The 16,730-nt window shown below is 38.5% G+C and overlaps 1 protein-coding gene across 3 annotated transcripts in view; it reads left to right on the forward strand.

Moving 5' to 3' along the window:
- The window catches only part of LOC126109703 (uncharacterized), a 47,501-nt gene extending 32,720 nt beyond the window's left edge, over positions 1-14,781 (forward strand). For 2 of the 3 annotated variants that reach the window (XM_049914755.1, XM_049914756.1), the window contains one exon: positions 9,004-14,781. In XM_049914755.1, coding sequence (XP_049770712.1) covers positions 9,004-9,197 — 194 coding nt within the window. In that variant the 3' untranslated portion in view covers positions 9,198-14,781. The remainder of the gene's footprint in view (positions 1-9,003) is intronic. The other variant, XR_007523716.1, reaches the window with a different exon arrangement.
- The last annotated feature ends 1,949 nt before the right edge of the window (positions 14,782-16,730 follow it).

The raw sequence follows: 16,730 nt of genomic DNA on the forward strand, positions 1-16,730 counted from the left end.
TACCAGTAGAAGACACCATTTGTTTCCTCCAAGGACTCTCCTCAATACCTGTTCCTTTACTACATGGTGCCTTGCTTGTCACTGTCAGTGCCGCCTCCCCGTACAATAACACCCCTGTTGCCCACAACCTTGTCACTATTGAACACCGCCTTTCCCAACACCTGACTAACACTGGACCTGCAACCTCCTCCTTACTTGCCATGACCAACTGTATACTCAGCTACAGTTACTGCTCCTTTGGAGGCATCACCTACAAACAAACCTGGTGAATGGCAATGGGCACCCGCATAGCATCATCCTATGCCAATATACCAGTGGGCCATGTAAAGGAATCCTTTCTAACCACCCAAAATCCCATACTTACCTGGATCAGATTCATTGATGACATCTTCATGATCTGGATCGAGGGTGGAGATGCCCTATCCACATTCCTCCAGAACCTCAACACCTTCTCCCCATTCACTTCACTTGATCCTCCTCAACACAACAAGCCCCTTCCTCGATGTTGACATCCACCTCAGGATGGCTTCATCCACATCAGACCAGCCAACCACTGACAGTATCTCTACCCCTCCCACCAGTAACTACTGCAGTCCATTTACAGGCATCTCCTGCCCCCATTAAAGGCAGGCCTACCTGTAAAAGCAGTCATGTTATCTACAAACTAAACAGCAACCACTGTGCTGCTTTCTATGGGAGCATGACAAACGAAAACCCATCTGTGTGCATGAACAGCTACCACCAAACTGTGGACAAGATACAGCTGGATCACCCAATTGCTAAACATTCTGCCCAATTTTTTTTCCATCATCAGTCTACTGACTGGTTTGGTGCGGCCCGCCACAAATTCCTTTACTGTGCTAACATCTTCATCTCAGAGTAGCACTTGCAACTTACGTCCTCAATTATTTGCTTGACGTATTCCAATCTCTGTCTTCCTCTACAGTTTTTGCCCTCTACAGCTCCCTCTAGTACCATGGAAGTCATTTCCTCATGTCTTAGCAGATGTCCTATCATCCTGTACCTTCTCCTTATCAGTGTTTTCCACATATTCCTTTCCTCTCCGATTCTGCGTAGAACCTCCTCATTCCTTACCTTACTAGTCCACCTAATTTTCAACATTCGTCTATAGCACCACATCTCAAATGCTTCGATTCTCTTCTGTTCCGGTTTTCCCACAGTCCATGTTTCACTACCATACAATGCTGTACTCCAGACGCACATCCTCAGAAATTTCTTCCTCAAATTAAGGCCGGTATTTGATATTAGTAGACTTCTCTTGGCCAGAAATGCCTTTTTTGCCATAGCTAGTCTGCTTTTGATGTCCTCCTTGTTCCGTCCGTCATTGGTTATTTTACTGCCTAGGTAGCAGAATTCCTTAACTTCATTGACTTCGTGACCATCAATCCTGATGGTAAGTTTCTCACTGTTCTCCCTTCTACTACTTCTCATTACCTTCGTCTTTCTCCGATTTACTCTCAAACCATACTGTGTACTCATTAGACTGTTCATTCCATTCAGCAGGTCATTTAATTCTTCTTCACTTTCACTCAGGATAGTAATGTCATCAGCGAATCATATCATTGATATCCTTTCACCTTGTATTTTAATTCCACTCCTGAACCTTTTTTATTTCCATCATTCCTTCCTCGATGTACAGATTGAAGAGTAGGGGCGAAGGGCTACAGCCTTGTCTTACACCCTTCTTAATACGAGCACTTCATTCTTGATCGTCCACTCTTATTTTTCCCTCTTGGTTGTTGTACATATTATATATGACCCGTCTCTCCCTATAACTTACCCCTACTTTTTTCAGAATCTCGAACAGCTTGCACCATTTTATATTGTCAAACGCTTTTTCCAGGTCGACAAATCCTATGAAAGTGTCTTGATTTTTCTTTAGCCTTGCTTCCATCATTAGCCGTAACGTCAGAATTGCCTCTCTCGTCCCTTTACTTTTCCTAAAGCCAAACTGATCGTCACCTAGCGCATTCTCAATTTTCTTTTCAATTCTTCTGTATATTATTCTTGTAAGCAGCTTCGATGCATGAGCTGTTAAGCTGATTGTGCAATACTTCTCGCACTTGTCAGCTCTTGCCGTTTTCAGAATTGTGTGGATTATGCTTTTCCGAAAGTCAGATGGTATATCGCCAGACTCATATATTCTACACACCAACGTGAATAGTCGTTTTGTTGCCACTTCCCCCAATGATTTTAGAAATTCTGATGGAATGTTATCTATCCCTTCTGCCTTATTTGACCGTAAGTTCTCCAAAGCTCTTTTAAATTCTGATTCTAATACTGGATCCCCTATCTCTTCTAAATCGACTCTTGTTTCTTCTTCTATCACATCAGACAAATCTTCACCCTCATAGAGGCTTTCAATGTATTCTTTCCACCTATCTGCTCTCTCCTCTGCATTTAACAGTGGAATTCCCGTTGCACTCTTAATGTTACCACCGTTGCTTTTAATGTCACCAGAGGTTGTTTTGACTTCCCTGTATGCTGAGTCTGTCCTTCCGACAATCATATCTTTTTCGATGTCTTCACATTTTTCCTGCAGCCATTTCGTCTTAGCTTCCCTGCACTTCCTATTTATTTCATTCCACAGCGACTTGTATTTCTGTATTCCTGATCTTCCCGGAACATGTTTGTACTTCGTCCTTTCATCAATCAACTGAAGTATTTCTTCTGTTACCCATGGTTTCTTTGCAGCTACCTTCTTTCTACCTATGTTTTCCTTCCCAACTTCTGTGATGGCCCTTTTTAGAGATGTCCATTCCTCTTCAAGTGTACTGCCTACTGCACTATTCCTTATTGCTGTATCTATAGCGTTAGAGAACTTCAAACGTATCTCATCATTCCTTAGTACTTCTGTATCCCACTTCTTTGCATATTGATTCTTCCTGACTAATGTCTTGAACTACAGCCTACTCTTCATCACTATTACGTTATGATCTGAGTCTATATCTGCTCCTGGGTATGCCTTACAATCCAGTATCTGATTTCGGAATCTCTGTCTGACCATGATGTAATCTAATTGAAATCTTCCCGTACCTCCCGGCCTTTTCCAAGTATACCTCCTCCTCTTGTGATTCTTGAACAGGGTATTCGCTATTACTAGCTGAAACTTGTTACAGAACTCAATTAGTCTTTCTCCTCTTTCATTCCTTGTCCCAAGCCCATACTCTCCTGTAACCTTTTCTTCTACTCCATCCCCTACAACTGCATTCCAGTCGCCCATGACTATTAGATTTTCGTCCCCTTTTACATATTGCATTACCCTTTCAATATCCTCATACAGTTTCTCTATCTGTTCATCTTCAGCTTGCGACGTCGGCATGTATACCTGAACTATCGTTGTCGGTGTTGGTCTGCTGTCGATTCTGATTAGAACAACCCGGCCACTGAACTGTTCACAGTAACACACCCTCTGCCCTACCTTCCTATTCATAACGAATCCTACACCTGTTATACCATTTTCTGCTGCTGTTGATATTACCCTATACTCATCTGACCAGAAATCCTTGTCTTCCTTCCACTTCACTTCACTGACCCCTACTATATCTAGATTGAGCCTTTGCATTTCCCTTTTCAGATTTTCTGGTTTCCCTACTACGTTAAAGCTTCTGACATTCCACGCCCCGACTCGTAGAACGTTATCCTTTCGTTGATTATTCAATCTTTTTCTCATGGTAACCTCCCCCTTGGCAGTCCCCTCCCGGAGATCCGAATGGGGGACTATTCCGGAATCTTTCTCCAATGGAGAGATCATCATGACACTTCTTAAATTACAGGCCACATGTCCTGTGGATACACGTTACGTGTCTTTAATGCAGTGGTTTCCATTGCCTTCTGCATCCTCATGTCGTTGATCATTGCTGATTCTTCCGCCTTTAGGGGCAATTTCCCACCCCTAGGACAAGAGAGTGCCCTGAACCTCTATCCACTCCTCCACCCTCTTTGACAAGGCCGTTGGCAGAATTAGGCTGACTTCTTATGCCGGAAGTCTTCGGCCGCCAATGCTGATTATTTATCAAAATTTAGGCAATGGCGGGGATCGAACCTGGGACCGAAGACGCTTTGATTATGAATCAAAGACGCTACCCCTAGACCACGGGAGATACAGTGTGCTATAGTTCAGTGACTGCTTCACAGTCTGTGGTATCTGGACCCTTCCTACAAACATCAGCGTTTCTGAACTGCAAAGGTAGGAACCCTACGTGCTACATTTCCTACATTCTCATAGCACCTCCTGGCCTCAACCTTCACTAGCCCCATCCTCCACCCATTTATCCCCGTCCCTGCTCCCACTCCAGTGCTATACAGTTTTCTATTTCACCAACACACCCACAAGCCTTTTTCCTCTGCTCTTGTTTCCTGCTCCCCCCACTTCCAAACCTCCTGTGACTGAACCTAACTTCATTACCATCTCACCACCACAGCCCTGCAGCTCCTAAAAGCAGCACTATGCCCTCTCCACCACCACCCACTATCCCTCTCCCTCCTCACCCCCCTCACCCCCATGTCACCTTCTTAACCCCCCCCCCCACCCCCACCCGACAACTCACACTTGATGGCTGTTCCCATCAGGCACAGTTGCAGTCTGGCTTCAGTCAGTGTCAGTGATCAGTGATAATGTGTGAGTTGTGCTTGTGCGATGTGTGTTTCTCTTGGCTGAAAACTTAAATGTATAATTGTCTTTTTTATTGCGCCTCTCTGTGACTCAACTCTCCGCTATATAGTGAGTAGCAATCTATCTTTTTTGTAATGTTATGAAAAGGGTAGATTGGTTCTCACCATAAGGGTGACACACTGAGTTGCAGACAGACATAATGAAATGACTGTTACATATTAGCTCTTGGCCAAAGCCTTCTTCAGAAAAAAGGAAAAAACACACACACACACACGCGCGCGCGTGCACACCTTACACCACACACAACTGCTGCACTCTGGCCACACTACAGTCTGGCTCGAGGTAGTGTGTGTGTGTGTGTGTGTGTGTGTGTGTGTGTGTGTGTGTGTGTGTGTAAAACAGTCTTTTCATCGTGCCTGTCTGGTAGCAGTCTATCCTTTTCATAATATTGTTGATATTCCAACCTGAACTATCCTTTTCATAATATTGTTGTTGTCCATACTGAGATTTCCATTGTTTAGTACTTACTTTACCATGTTTATAACTACATAGGTGTCATTTTCCTATCGAAAATGGTTTAAAAAATAACTTGTTATTTTTAGGTTTCAGCGATGCAAGTTGATTAGAAATGGCAATCATGAATCCAACTTTGTTAAATATTTAGCATGGCATATGTGAGCAGTTTGCTTATTTTTACAGTGACAAACAACATGCCCAGTATATGCAAATTATAAAAAATAATAATGTCAAAGAATTTAAAATTACTGTTGACAGATAAAGATTATTATTATTATTAATATTATTATTACTACCAGATTCTCCCAATAAATGGAAGATGTTAAGCAAATAACTCAGTCAACTTTTCTTTAGGTTCTTATTGTTGTTCCAGTAGGCTTTCATTTTTTACAAGAAGGCTTGTTCACGTTCTTCCAATCACTTTGGTCTGTAGTGTATGTGTTTTGGATGCTCTCATTAACTTCCCATTTGCCTACTTCATGTCTGAAGGTGTCTCTTTCTAAAATGTCGGTTGCTCTTACATTTGCATTTTTTAGGTCCTTTCAAATTTTGTTGAGTCGAGGTGTTGAGATCTTGTGTGATGTTGCATAGTCTACTATCCTTTCTTTCAGTCACTTTTCTGGTCGTCTGTTTAGATGACCAAAGAGTTAAATTTGCCTTTTCTTAATACCAGTTTTGATGTCTGAACACTTTACTGTTGTCTGGAGTGATTGCAGCCCTTAACCATCTTAAGTATGTCTTGATCCTAAAATTTTCCTAATGATCGTTCTGTCTTCTTTTTTGATCTCTTAAAGTTTGTTTCTCCTGTTAAGCATCAGTGTTTCACTCGTATAGAGGACTGTTGGTTTTGTAATTGTATTGTAGAGCCAAATGTTTTTCTGTCGTGATGTGGATTTTTTTTTTTCGTAGAGGTTTTGGCTCAACCCTGATGCTTGTTTGACTTTTTGAGGTAATTTTACTGTGAGATTTTTCAAGGCCTGTCAGTTTGATGAATTGTCCAGTGTATTTAAAGTATGGGAACCTGTCGATTTTACCTTTTTTATCACGCTCGCGATTTCTGTCTTTGCACGTAAGACAGATTTGTAACCCTACTTGTTATGCACAATCTTTAAGTACCTTGAGCTGTTTGACAGCTGACTGTTCACCCTCTGTAAGTACTGTCAGGTCATCCACAAATGCAAGGTATGGTATGTAGAGGTCTTTTTTGGGAAAGCCCAGTAGGATTGGCTCCCAAAACCCAAGTTTCATGGGTTCTTCCTCCCATTCTTTGATAACATTTTCTAGGACAACATTGAACAGAAAAGGAGGGAGTTCATCTCCTCTTGTCACTACTGTTTTCTTGTCAAAAGGTTCTGAGATTTCCACATAAATTTTACTTTAGATTTTGTTCCAGTTAGTTAGCTTTATGAGGTCTCAGGTTTTGGGATCCATTCCCTTCTCTTCTAAAATTTGAAATAGTGAAGGCCTGTCTGTCAAATCGTTGTATGCCCTTTCAAAATCCACAAATGTGCCAACTAGAGGTTTTTGTCTGAGGGCTCGCATTTTGGGTATAGTTTTGAGGTTAAAAATTTGTTCTGGGTATGATCTGTTAGGTCTGAAGCCTGCTCGATGTTCTGCTAATTTTGGTTCAAATTGCTTTTGTGCTCTATTCAACTTGATAAGATTTTGTAAGTGACTGGTAAGAGAGAGATCCCTCTGTAGTTGTTTATATCTGGATTGTGGCCTTTTTTATGTAGTGGATGGATTAGAGAAATCTTCCAATCATAGAGAATTTTTTCGGTTTGCCAAATGTTCAGCTACAATTCTGTCCTCCCCTGATGTCTCTCTCTCTCTCTCTCTCTCTCTCTCTCTCTCTCTATGTGAGTAAACTTCTTATTATGTTGGTGGGGACGAACTTTCTGTTGTGATTTCTGAATGTAATTTCGGAAATCTCTCTTTGGGTTCTGGACAGTTCAAAAAGCTCTGAAAAATATGTGGCTTGTTCCAAGCAGCTTTTTTTTTGTTTGTCAAGGCTAATTTATCACCTTGTTTCTGATAGCAGAGGTTCTCCTTTCTTTGATTTGGTTTACAAAGGTCTTGTAGAAATCACATGTGTTGTAAGTTTTGAAGTTGTCTTGAATTGACTGCAGTAGGTCAATGACATATTTTCATTTATGTTGTCTTAAAATCATGGATGTCTGTTTCCTAACTTTGAGGAATTTCTTCTATGTTTCTTCTGATTTGTTGCAATTGTAATTTTGAAATGCCTTTTTCTTTCTTCTAGTGCACTCTCACATTCTCGAGCCCTGCAAGGTTGTTTTGGTTTATGTGAAGAAGGATCAGATCTTTCGTTGTTTGGCTGATTTTAGTTTGAAATTTCTCCCAATCTTCTGTAGGTTGTTCTCCCGACTTTTCTGTTATTGTAGAGTCTTTGATTTTGTGTAAATCAAATTTTTGAATCACCGATTTTTTTTTTTTTTTTTTTTTTTTTTTTTTTTTTTTTTTTTTTTTTTTTTTTTTTTTTTTTTTTTTTGAGGGGGCTTGAATTTAATTTTGCTTCTGATTAAATGATGATCCGAATCAATGTTTGCACCTCTGCATACTTGCAAATCCTGAATTCCTTTTTGTAGTTGTATGACATTGCCACATGATCAATCTGAAATTCTCCGTATCTTTTTTTCCCAAAGTGAGGTTGGCACAATTTTTAGTTTGTTTTGTTGACATAACGCAGTTAAACTGTCATGTATGATTCTTATTGGTGAATTTGTCTGCAATATAGTCTCCCACTGGCATCTTGTATTTGTTTTCCCTGCCAGTTTGGGCACAAAAATCTCAGAGTAGAATTTCACATCGTCTTTTGGAATTTTGGCCCTCTCTGTTTAAAGTTCTTCCCAGAATCTTTCAGTTTGTATTGAAACTCTTGTTTCACTGTACCCTTTAATTGGTGCATGTATGTTAATAAACATGTAATTTCAGTTTGTGTGTTTAATTCTTAAGGTCATAAGTCAGTTGCTGATGGGTTTCACATCTCATACTGAATCCAAAATTTTTTGTTTACGATGAGCCAGATAGTGCCACTCCTTTGCCAATTTTCTTGTTTGTTCCATTTTTGAAGATTTTGTGATTATTGTAGTCTATTGCTCCTGAATCTGTGAAGCATCTTTCTCTAAAGACGAGAATTTGGATTTTATGTATCATGAGTTCTGTTGTGAGATTGTTTAGTTTTCTTGCTCGATTGCCTGCTCGAGTGCCTGAATGTTGAGAGTGCCAATATAAGTGTGCGGTTTTCATGGAAGTTTACCAGAGCACTCCAACTTGATCTCTTGTATAAGTCCAAGCTCTTCAGAATCCAAATGCTTCATTGTCACATCAGTGTGGGTGGATTGTCGACCTGAGGTAATTCTGTCTTTACTTGTATGAGTCATGTTTGCCCGTCATCAATTTTTTGGCTTTTACTATTGGTGTACAACCAGGGATTGTGAATTCCTTGAACACGTTTACAGCCGCACCTCATGGTGAACGGATGCTGACCATACGGCCAGCTGCTCCAAGTCAGGTGCAGCATGGGTTTTGGTGGTTATTTTGTCCATGGGTGGTATTTTATTTCCTACCTACCCTCCATATCTGTCGGGCATTCGCATATCCACCACTTGGAGACACGCCATATGGAGGTTGAGAAAACTCTCAGCTGTTGTTGTTGTTATTGTTATTATTATTATTATTATTATTATTATTATTATTATTAGATGAGAAATTGGTGTTTTCTGCTTTTTTTGTACACTAACTTCCTTCCCTCTGTTGTTGTTTTTTTATTGACTTTATTTATAGTCCATTTTGCTGCAAAAACATTTGTTCACCTCTTGTGCTCGCAGGTGTGATGGCAGTGAAGCGCCGCCTGAAGCGGCAGAGAGAGATGCAGCAGGCACTTGCAGAAGATGAGTCCTCGGAGTCTCCCACCACCACATCACCAGCTGAAAGCTCTCCCGCCGAAAGCTCTCCTGCTACCTCCACTCCAGACACGCCACTATCACCTGATTTCCCTGTTTCTGATGAAACTGATGCCTGAATCTCTCTTCAATTTGTGGAATATACTATAACTAGTAACGCAAGTTTGACAGGCCTATAGAAAATGAGAGCAAAGCTTAAAATTCAAGATTGTTTTCTACACTTAAACTTTCATTGTTCCTATCAATAAGCAATAGACAGGTGAGAACTGAAAGCTGAAACAGGGGAGAGAAAAAAGTCTCAGTTCATACTGGCAGTTTATAAAAGTGAAGCAGTTGCAGGACAAATTCAAGATCTTATTAAGGTAACAGAGATGCTGTAGAATGACATGCATTAGAAATTTTGTAAGTATGTCAGTTGTGAAGCTCAAGCAGATCTTTTATAACATGTGCTTCTCAAGTGTCAGCACGCATAGTTGAAGAATATTTTGCACGTGTGTCGAAACTTCCCTTTTCTTTTGTGAATTGATGATGCATTTCTTGACTTGAAAAAACTCTTCAGTCACATAGCAAATTACGGCCATTTCTGGGGGTGTGTTCTTGCTATGGACACTTTGCTTTCATCTTCCCTTCAGAAAAAAATAAATAAAAATATTTTAATTTCCACTTGCTTTAAACTGCTAATATTAAGGGTGTTCCACCAGCAGTTAAAAATCTTATTTTGAAGAACAACAAAAACGTATAGCATTAAACTACAGTTGTCAGTCGGTAATAATGAATTTGAAGAACATCACTTCCACAAGTCTGTTCTTTTAAAAATAGTACTTTATTATGCACTACTATCTAGTTTGCAGTGTTTCTCATTCTCAAACGTGTCTACAAACATATCAACCACATACCAGATTGAAATGTAAGTCAGAATATAAAAACCTCTATGACTGCATTGGTAGTTGAACAACAATTGTTGTGTGACTTGTATTTCGTTCATAACCTTTTGGAATAAAATGAGAAACAGTGCTAGATGATATTTAAACATCAAATAACATGTTTGAAACATGGAAAGTAGAAAACTGTTTCTTGAAATTCCCCTCTGGTCTTATAACATACAGGTTGCATTTTATATAGTTATCGTGAGAGAACTGGGTTAGAATAAATTAAAACAAAAACTATAGGCTATATCTGAAATAGATTTCCTTCATGGAATAATGATCTTAGAAGGGAGTGGAGGTTAACTAAAGCCATAACTTTCAAACAAAGGTATAATTTAGTTTTGAAAGCCAAGGGATGAAATCTGGCAGAAATTAAAGGATTCCCACCACCAATTTAAGCATTATTTCATGATGTGTTGATACGATATAGGTTAACTTCCCAGAAAGAAACTACATTAATGCACAGATTAGATTGGCGATTGTATTGTAGATTGTAAACAGGTCCAAGCAATTTGGCACAGTCTAATGCACTTGTCTTCATTTTGGAGGAACTAGGTTTCTGTTCTCATTTGATAATCAAAGTTAACCTTCCAATGGTTTTGCTAAATTGATTAATAAGAATGCTGTGAGTGTCAGTAGGAGAAGGATGAGTCTGATTTTTCTTTCCCATCTTTGTACCCTTTTCTGATTTAAACTGATGCTGCATCTCTGAACACCATATCAGTGAGGTGCTAATCTTACTTCATTGCAAATTCCAGAATACAAATTATGAGCTGCAGCCAGTTATAGACAAGAAATGTAACTCCAGAAGTATTTTACAGTGAGCTAACAGGGATGGAAATATATAGAAAAAGGCATACATTAAATTTTTATGTGCATGAATTGCAGCCAGCTGTGCTGCATCCCATGGTCTACTGGACCGAATCACAGAGGTATTTTTAGTTCTTCATCACCCCCCACCCCAAGTCTTTCCCTTTTCATTGTCATGCCCTGGGGGCACCAAATTAGATGGAAAAAACATTTGCTCTCATCCTAATTGTTGGAGCCGTTTTATCATTTCCTGAAAGTGATGTAGGAAAAAAATGTTCTACTGTTCTGTGTTTTCTTAGCTTTTCTATAATTTTTCTGTTTCTGAAACTACTAAAAGCAGATAGTTCTTCTTGGTGTAATTTTTAACCTTTGTTTTGAATATCATGTTCTTTAAATAAGATTGAGGCTGGCTGAAGTTACATAATTTAGAAATTATGGTAGGTAGTGTTTTCTTTTATTCATATCTATGAGGGTAAGTCATGAGTATCTACAGTCAATTTTTATAATTTATTACAACAAGAATACAAAATGTTTATTGATATCATTTTTCAACAGTCATCATCCTGCTTTTCAGTGCACTTAGTCCATCATTGCACAAGCTTTGTGATACCCTCTGAAAAAAGGTATTTGATTGCACAATAAGCCATGTATGCACTGTTTCTTTTGCCTGTTTACTGGAGCTGAATCGGTGGCCACTTAAAGCATCTTTAAGTAGACCATTCATTTCAGAAAGGTTTCATCTTCATTAGCATGATGGTGCCGACAGATTTTCATGTAGTTACACTTGTGCTCTTTATAGAGTTTTTTTTTTTTTTTCTTTTTTTTTTCTTTTTAACACATCTTGCACCGATTTTGTGAAAGTTGGGCACATTATGTACGATTTTGTGTGCTGTAACTAATCTGTATATGGTTTGCCACATGATGAGCAGTCATTTGATGGGCTGATTCAATATTGTCACAGTTGTGGCTGTAGCTGGACAACTCACTCTTTCTTCGTCCTTCACACTCATCCAACCACTTTCGAACAAATCATTGTCCCCATCTTATGCTGACAATCTTCTATGAATTGCCACTGCTGGTACACCTTCAGACCACAAAAAACAGACGGAACACTGTTCTTCTACGGTGCAAACAGAGCGGCACAGACTTCTTTATATTGCAACAGTACAAAGCAGATGATGTAATGATGCTGCAACCTACCACAGGTGAAGACAATGGTGCAGTGTAGTGGCTGGTGAGCACACAAAGCCATAGAGGCTGCCTAAAGATAATTGGAGCAGAAGTGCAGATACTTACTGACTTAGCTTCATAGTTCAGCAAATAAAACAAAGTACTGCATACTGTGTGACACCAGTACTGATATGTTGACACGCTGGACAGTTGTTATGAAATTAAAATCAATGTTTACATACAAGGTTCATACTAATAGTACGTGTACCATTGAATAATTAATGCTGCTACTGTACGTTTGTCCACGTAAAACAGTATTTGTGGTTTGAAAAAACAAAGATTGTAAAATGCCACATGTCAGTAGCCTTTAGTATATGTGTTGTATAGCAACGCATGATTTTATGTCAATTATCTGACTTAATCTGCAGCCGAAATCTTAGATTCCTACAAAAATTTTGTTCAGTTTTCTGCCTTTGCTTGATTATATGATGATAGTAAGTGATAGGGTACATTTTCATATCCTATTCCCTCCCTCTTATGCAACAACTGTAATAAAGAAAGTGGTTTGTTGTTCTTATAGTTGAATTTCAGTGAAAACTGGTACCATATTGGAGAGTAGAAATTCTTGTTATTTGTTGAACAGAAAGCAACAGGGTTTGTGGCACAGCAGGAGTGGGATGGAGGATAATAGTCGGCATCTTGTCTCTTGCATATCAAGTGTGTATCTGTAAGGGTTTCAAAGTAAAGTAAAGATTGAAACCAGTTAAGGTCCTTTTGCAACATGTACATATCTTAAGCACACTTTTTTGTGCAAATTCAAGGGGTTCATATTTTCTTGTACTTAATGTTGTTGGTATGTGTGAAATTTTTAAACAGAAATAAATGTTAATAATACGCTTATCTGTGATATCAGGACTGTTGCAATGTATAGCATAAACATACATAAAGCTTTGCAGCAAGTTGTGCAGATCTATGTATATATCTATTTATTTGCTAAGAACATTGAATTGTTCTTTCAGAGACTTAACAGATGTTTGTGATTTAAAATGTGTATGACTCTTTGTTCTATTTATTTTTGTTGCTGTAAAAATAAATGTTAGCCTAAATGACTTTACCTGGAAATACAGTGTATTTCAATATTTAGATTATAATAAATACCATCTCATGTGTAGGTTATATCAGCACATGCATTGCAGAACTTTTTGCGTTGAACCACAACCTTCTTACCAATTCCACTATAACTTCCCACTGCTTACTGTTTTTGTTCAGCAGTTGCACTTGCATTGAAGGTAAATGAACATCACATTGTGCAATTGTTTTCTAACCTGTGACAGTATATACCTCAGTTCCCTGCACAGAGCTCAAGATAAGTGGCTGTTGGATTTTAAAATTACTGATGTCTCCCACATCCACTGTGATTTATTCAGCACTTGGTGTTTAATGGAAAGAGTATTCAGGAAGTAAGTTCTATTTGAAATTTGATGTATTGCAATTGAATGCAGTTACACCAGTAATGGGCCTCTTATTGCACTACTGGTAGATTGTTAATAATAAATTACACTGTCACCTGGAATATGGCCAGTCTGCAGTGCAGTGAAACTATTGTCTTTGGCCCTGTATTGTCTAGGAGATTGGTTGCATCCACTGCTTTCACTTCCATTAATAGTCAACTGCACCCAGTTTCCTGTAAGTGCACAAATAAGTGGTAGTGAAGTGGCAAGCTACTACAAATTACTTTAGCCAGGAGTCGTTGTTTGCAATTAATTGAGAATTTAATGTAACAAATTCCATCAACACTCTTCACTGTTAGCCTAAAGTGCTATTAACAGCAAAGTACTGCACCAGATATGCTTGAAACTATTAAAGTCAGTAATCTGACTCGTGAGCCCACTCACTACACTACACATAACACTTCAGAATTTCTATGTTCTGAACACTGAGTTACAAGTAAATGTTGGTACTTGCGAAATTTTTAAATAGAAAAATTTTTTTTAGCAATATACTTATTTGTGATATCAGGACAATTGAAATACATAGCAGAAACAGACAGAAAGCTTCGCAGCATGTTGTGCAAACATATATATGTATATTTACTTGTTAAAACATTGAATTATTCTTTCAAAGGCTGTGATATGTTTTGTATAACAGTACTGACTTAATAGAAGTTTGTTATTTAAAATATGTATGACTCTTTGTTCCATTTACTAATGTTGTTGTGAAAATGAATGTTAGCCTGACCGATTTTACTTGGAATGACACCGGAACAGTGGCAAATGAAGTTCTGACTGTAGATAATCCAAGTTATGTATGAACCACCAGCTGCAAGTAAATAGTGTCCTGACTATCTGTCAAACCACAAATGAATTCAAATGCTAACTGTGGCTAATTCACAAAAGTTCAAACACTCAAACAGCATCCACAACTGGAAATATTACAAATTCCTAGAAATGCACTCAAAAAAATTGGCAAAGTCCACAAAACCACCAAAGAAAGTAGTTCGAACTGTGACTCAAACAAAACTCTTTTTCACAAATGCTGAAATATTCAGCACATCATCCACTTCAAAAATATCCATTGTGTTCTCTGTGCCTCACATGGTTGCCAAATACAAGCAGATCAGTAAAGCTTGTTTGACATGGAGTAAGATTTGTTGCAAGTTTACTTGAAAACACAAGTGACTGCTCCCAAGTAGGTGCCATTGTCCACTACAGTGGATCCTCACTTAACCGAATTTCAAGACACTGAAATATAGCCAGTTTGGTTTAATGAAGTTTGAACTAGTGACATTATTATTTATTTATTTTTGTAGAAATACACAACTGTTGAGTTACCTTTTCCTTTTGTTACGGGAACCAACAAATGAAGGCGCTCTATTTTCATGAACTCTAAGAAAAAGCATATCTTCACCATATTTGTACAACATTATCTCTGGTATTTTTTTTAACTTTGGAAGTATATGTATATATTGTCAAATTCTTATCTTTTTTTTCAAACTGTATAATTACATATATGTTGTGGAACAATACTGTACCTACTGAATTAGTGTATCATGTAATACAACAGTCGATAATCCTAAGAAGCATTTGAATGTACTGTTCTTTAACACTCCAAGTTTTAATGAGAACACATTTTAGCTTACAGCATTCCTTATCCATTACACTTTCTTGTCTCTAAATTAATTTTTTTAAATCATTAATTGTTGTTTGTCAGACCATTAGTCATAAAATTATGGCACTTTCTGAAGATGCCACATCCAGTGCAACTTGAAATCCCATGAAGGCATCAGAAGTGGCAGCAGATCTCACGAGAACAGCAACTGCAGCTGTGACTTCAGTGTGGGGTGACAAGTGTGATGTCATCTTGTTCTTCCACAAAAGATGACAGTAAAACATTATCATTCTCTTCTGTGTCTTCAGCAGAATTGATAACTGGCTCTTCAGCAGCATGGATGTTGTCATCTTTCTGTGTATATTCTTTCATATTGGCAGTACGAGAGTACACCAATCAGTAGTAAACTTGTATAAGAGAGATGTCAGAATCCGAAGTTGTATCCATGTTATGAGTAAGTTCAGGTACTGGATCATCTGTTTCCTCTTCAGTTTCAGAGGAGTTATCAGGCCTGCTTAAGAGTTAGTTATGGTGTCTGTCGTAAGTGGATCCCAAGTAGCAGACATGTTCTGAATAGCTTGCAATTCATTCCAACTGCAACTGCAACTGTTTCTTGTAGTTCAATTGCACTGACAGCAGCCTAAACAAGTCAGCACTTGCAGTTACACTTCATTTAGGTGATTATTCCTCAGTCCAATGACTGCAGACAGCTAGTGGTGTTACATAACTGGTAAGTAGTAGTTCCAGATCATTGAACTGATGTGCTGAGCAGTGGTCCGATTTTTGTATTTTCCCGTCACTGTTGGTTTGTGCTTCTCAGAATCATTGAATTACAACACAAGATCATTGTCTGTCTCTCCTTGCTGCATTTTGATTCATGATTTTTTTCACCACTGACAGTTAACATTTTTTCAGGCAGGTTATAGAAAGTGCTTGTTTCATCTATATTAAACATCTCTTGGATGATACAAATGAGATATCTTGGATTTAAATTGTCATGACCACCCATTGGCATCTTTCTCATTTACTGCATGTGCCTCCCCACAGACAATGACCGTACTATTTTTATGTCTTTCCTGAAAACACTGTAGCCAGCCCTCAGAAAACACACACACACACACACACACACACATACACACACACACACACACACACACACACACACACACACACAAATAAATTCCCTTTTTCTGGTTGAAGCATGTGGCCAGACAATAGAATTTTCTGTTAGCAAATATGTTGGAACCATTCAAATATTAACTACTCCACTACTTCGTGTTTGACTGGCCACATGATGTTATGAACAACGTGCCACTTTTGTCTCTATTTTCTGTCTTGAACCTCTTACTAATGAGAGAATAGACTTCAGATTTATCACGGGATGCTAACACTCGGAGGTTGAAAATTAGCATACAAGGGGAGGTACCTAACATCCCACCTGAGATGTTTCAGGAAGCTGCAAAGTAATCTCTAGTGCAGTTCCAGGCTGTTGTGAATGCAGGTGGTTGTCACATCAAGCAACATTTGTAACATGGAAGGTAAACATGGTACGCAGTTAAAAAATGTTACCCTCTCACAAGGAAATTAAAATGTGTTACTTTCAATAGTTTATTCATTATTTCTCTTCCACATGTCATT

This window comes from Schistocerca cancellata, chromosome 12 (genome assembly GCF_023864275.1).
Source record: "Schistocerca cancellata isolate TAMUIC-IGC-003103 chromosome 12, iqSchCanc2.1, whole genome shotgun sequence".
In the NCBI taxonomy this organism is placed as follows: domain Eukaryota; kingdom Metazoa; phylum Arthropoda; class Insecta; order Orthoptera; family Acrididae; genus Schistocerca; species Schistocerca cancellata.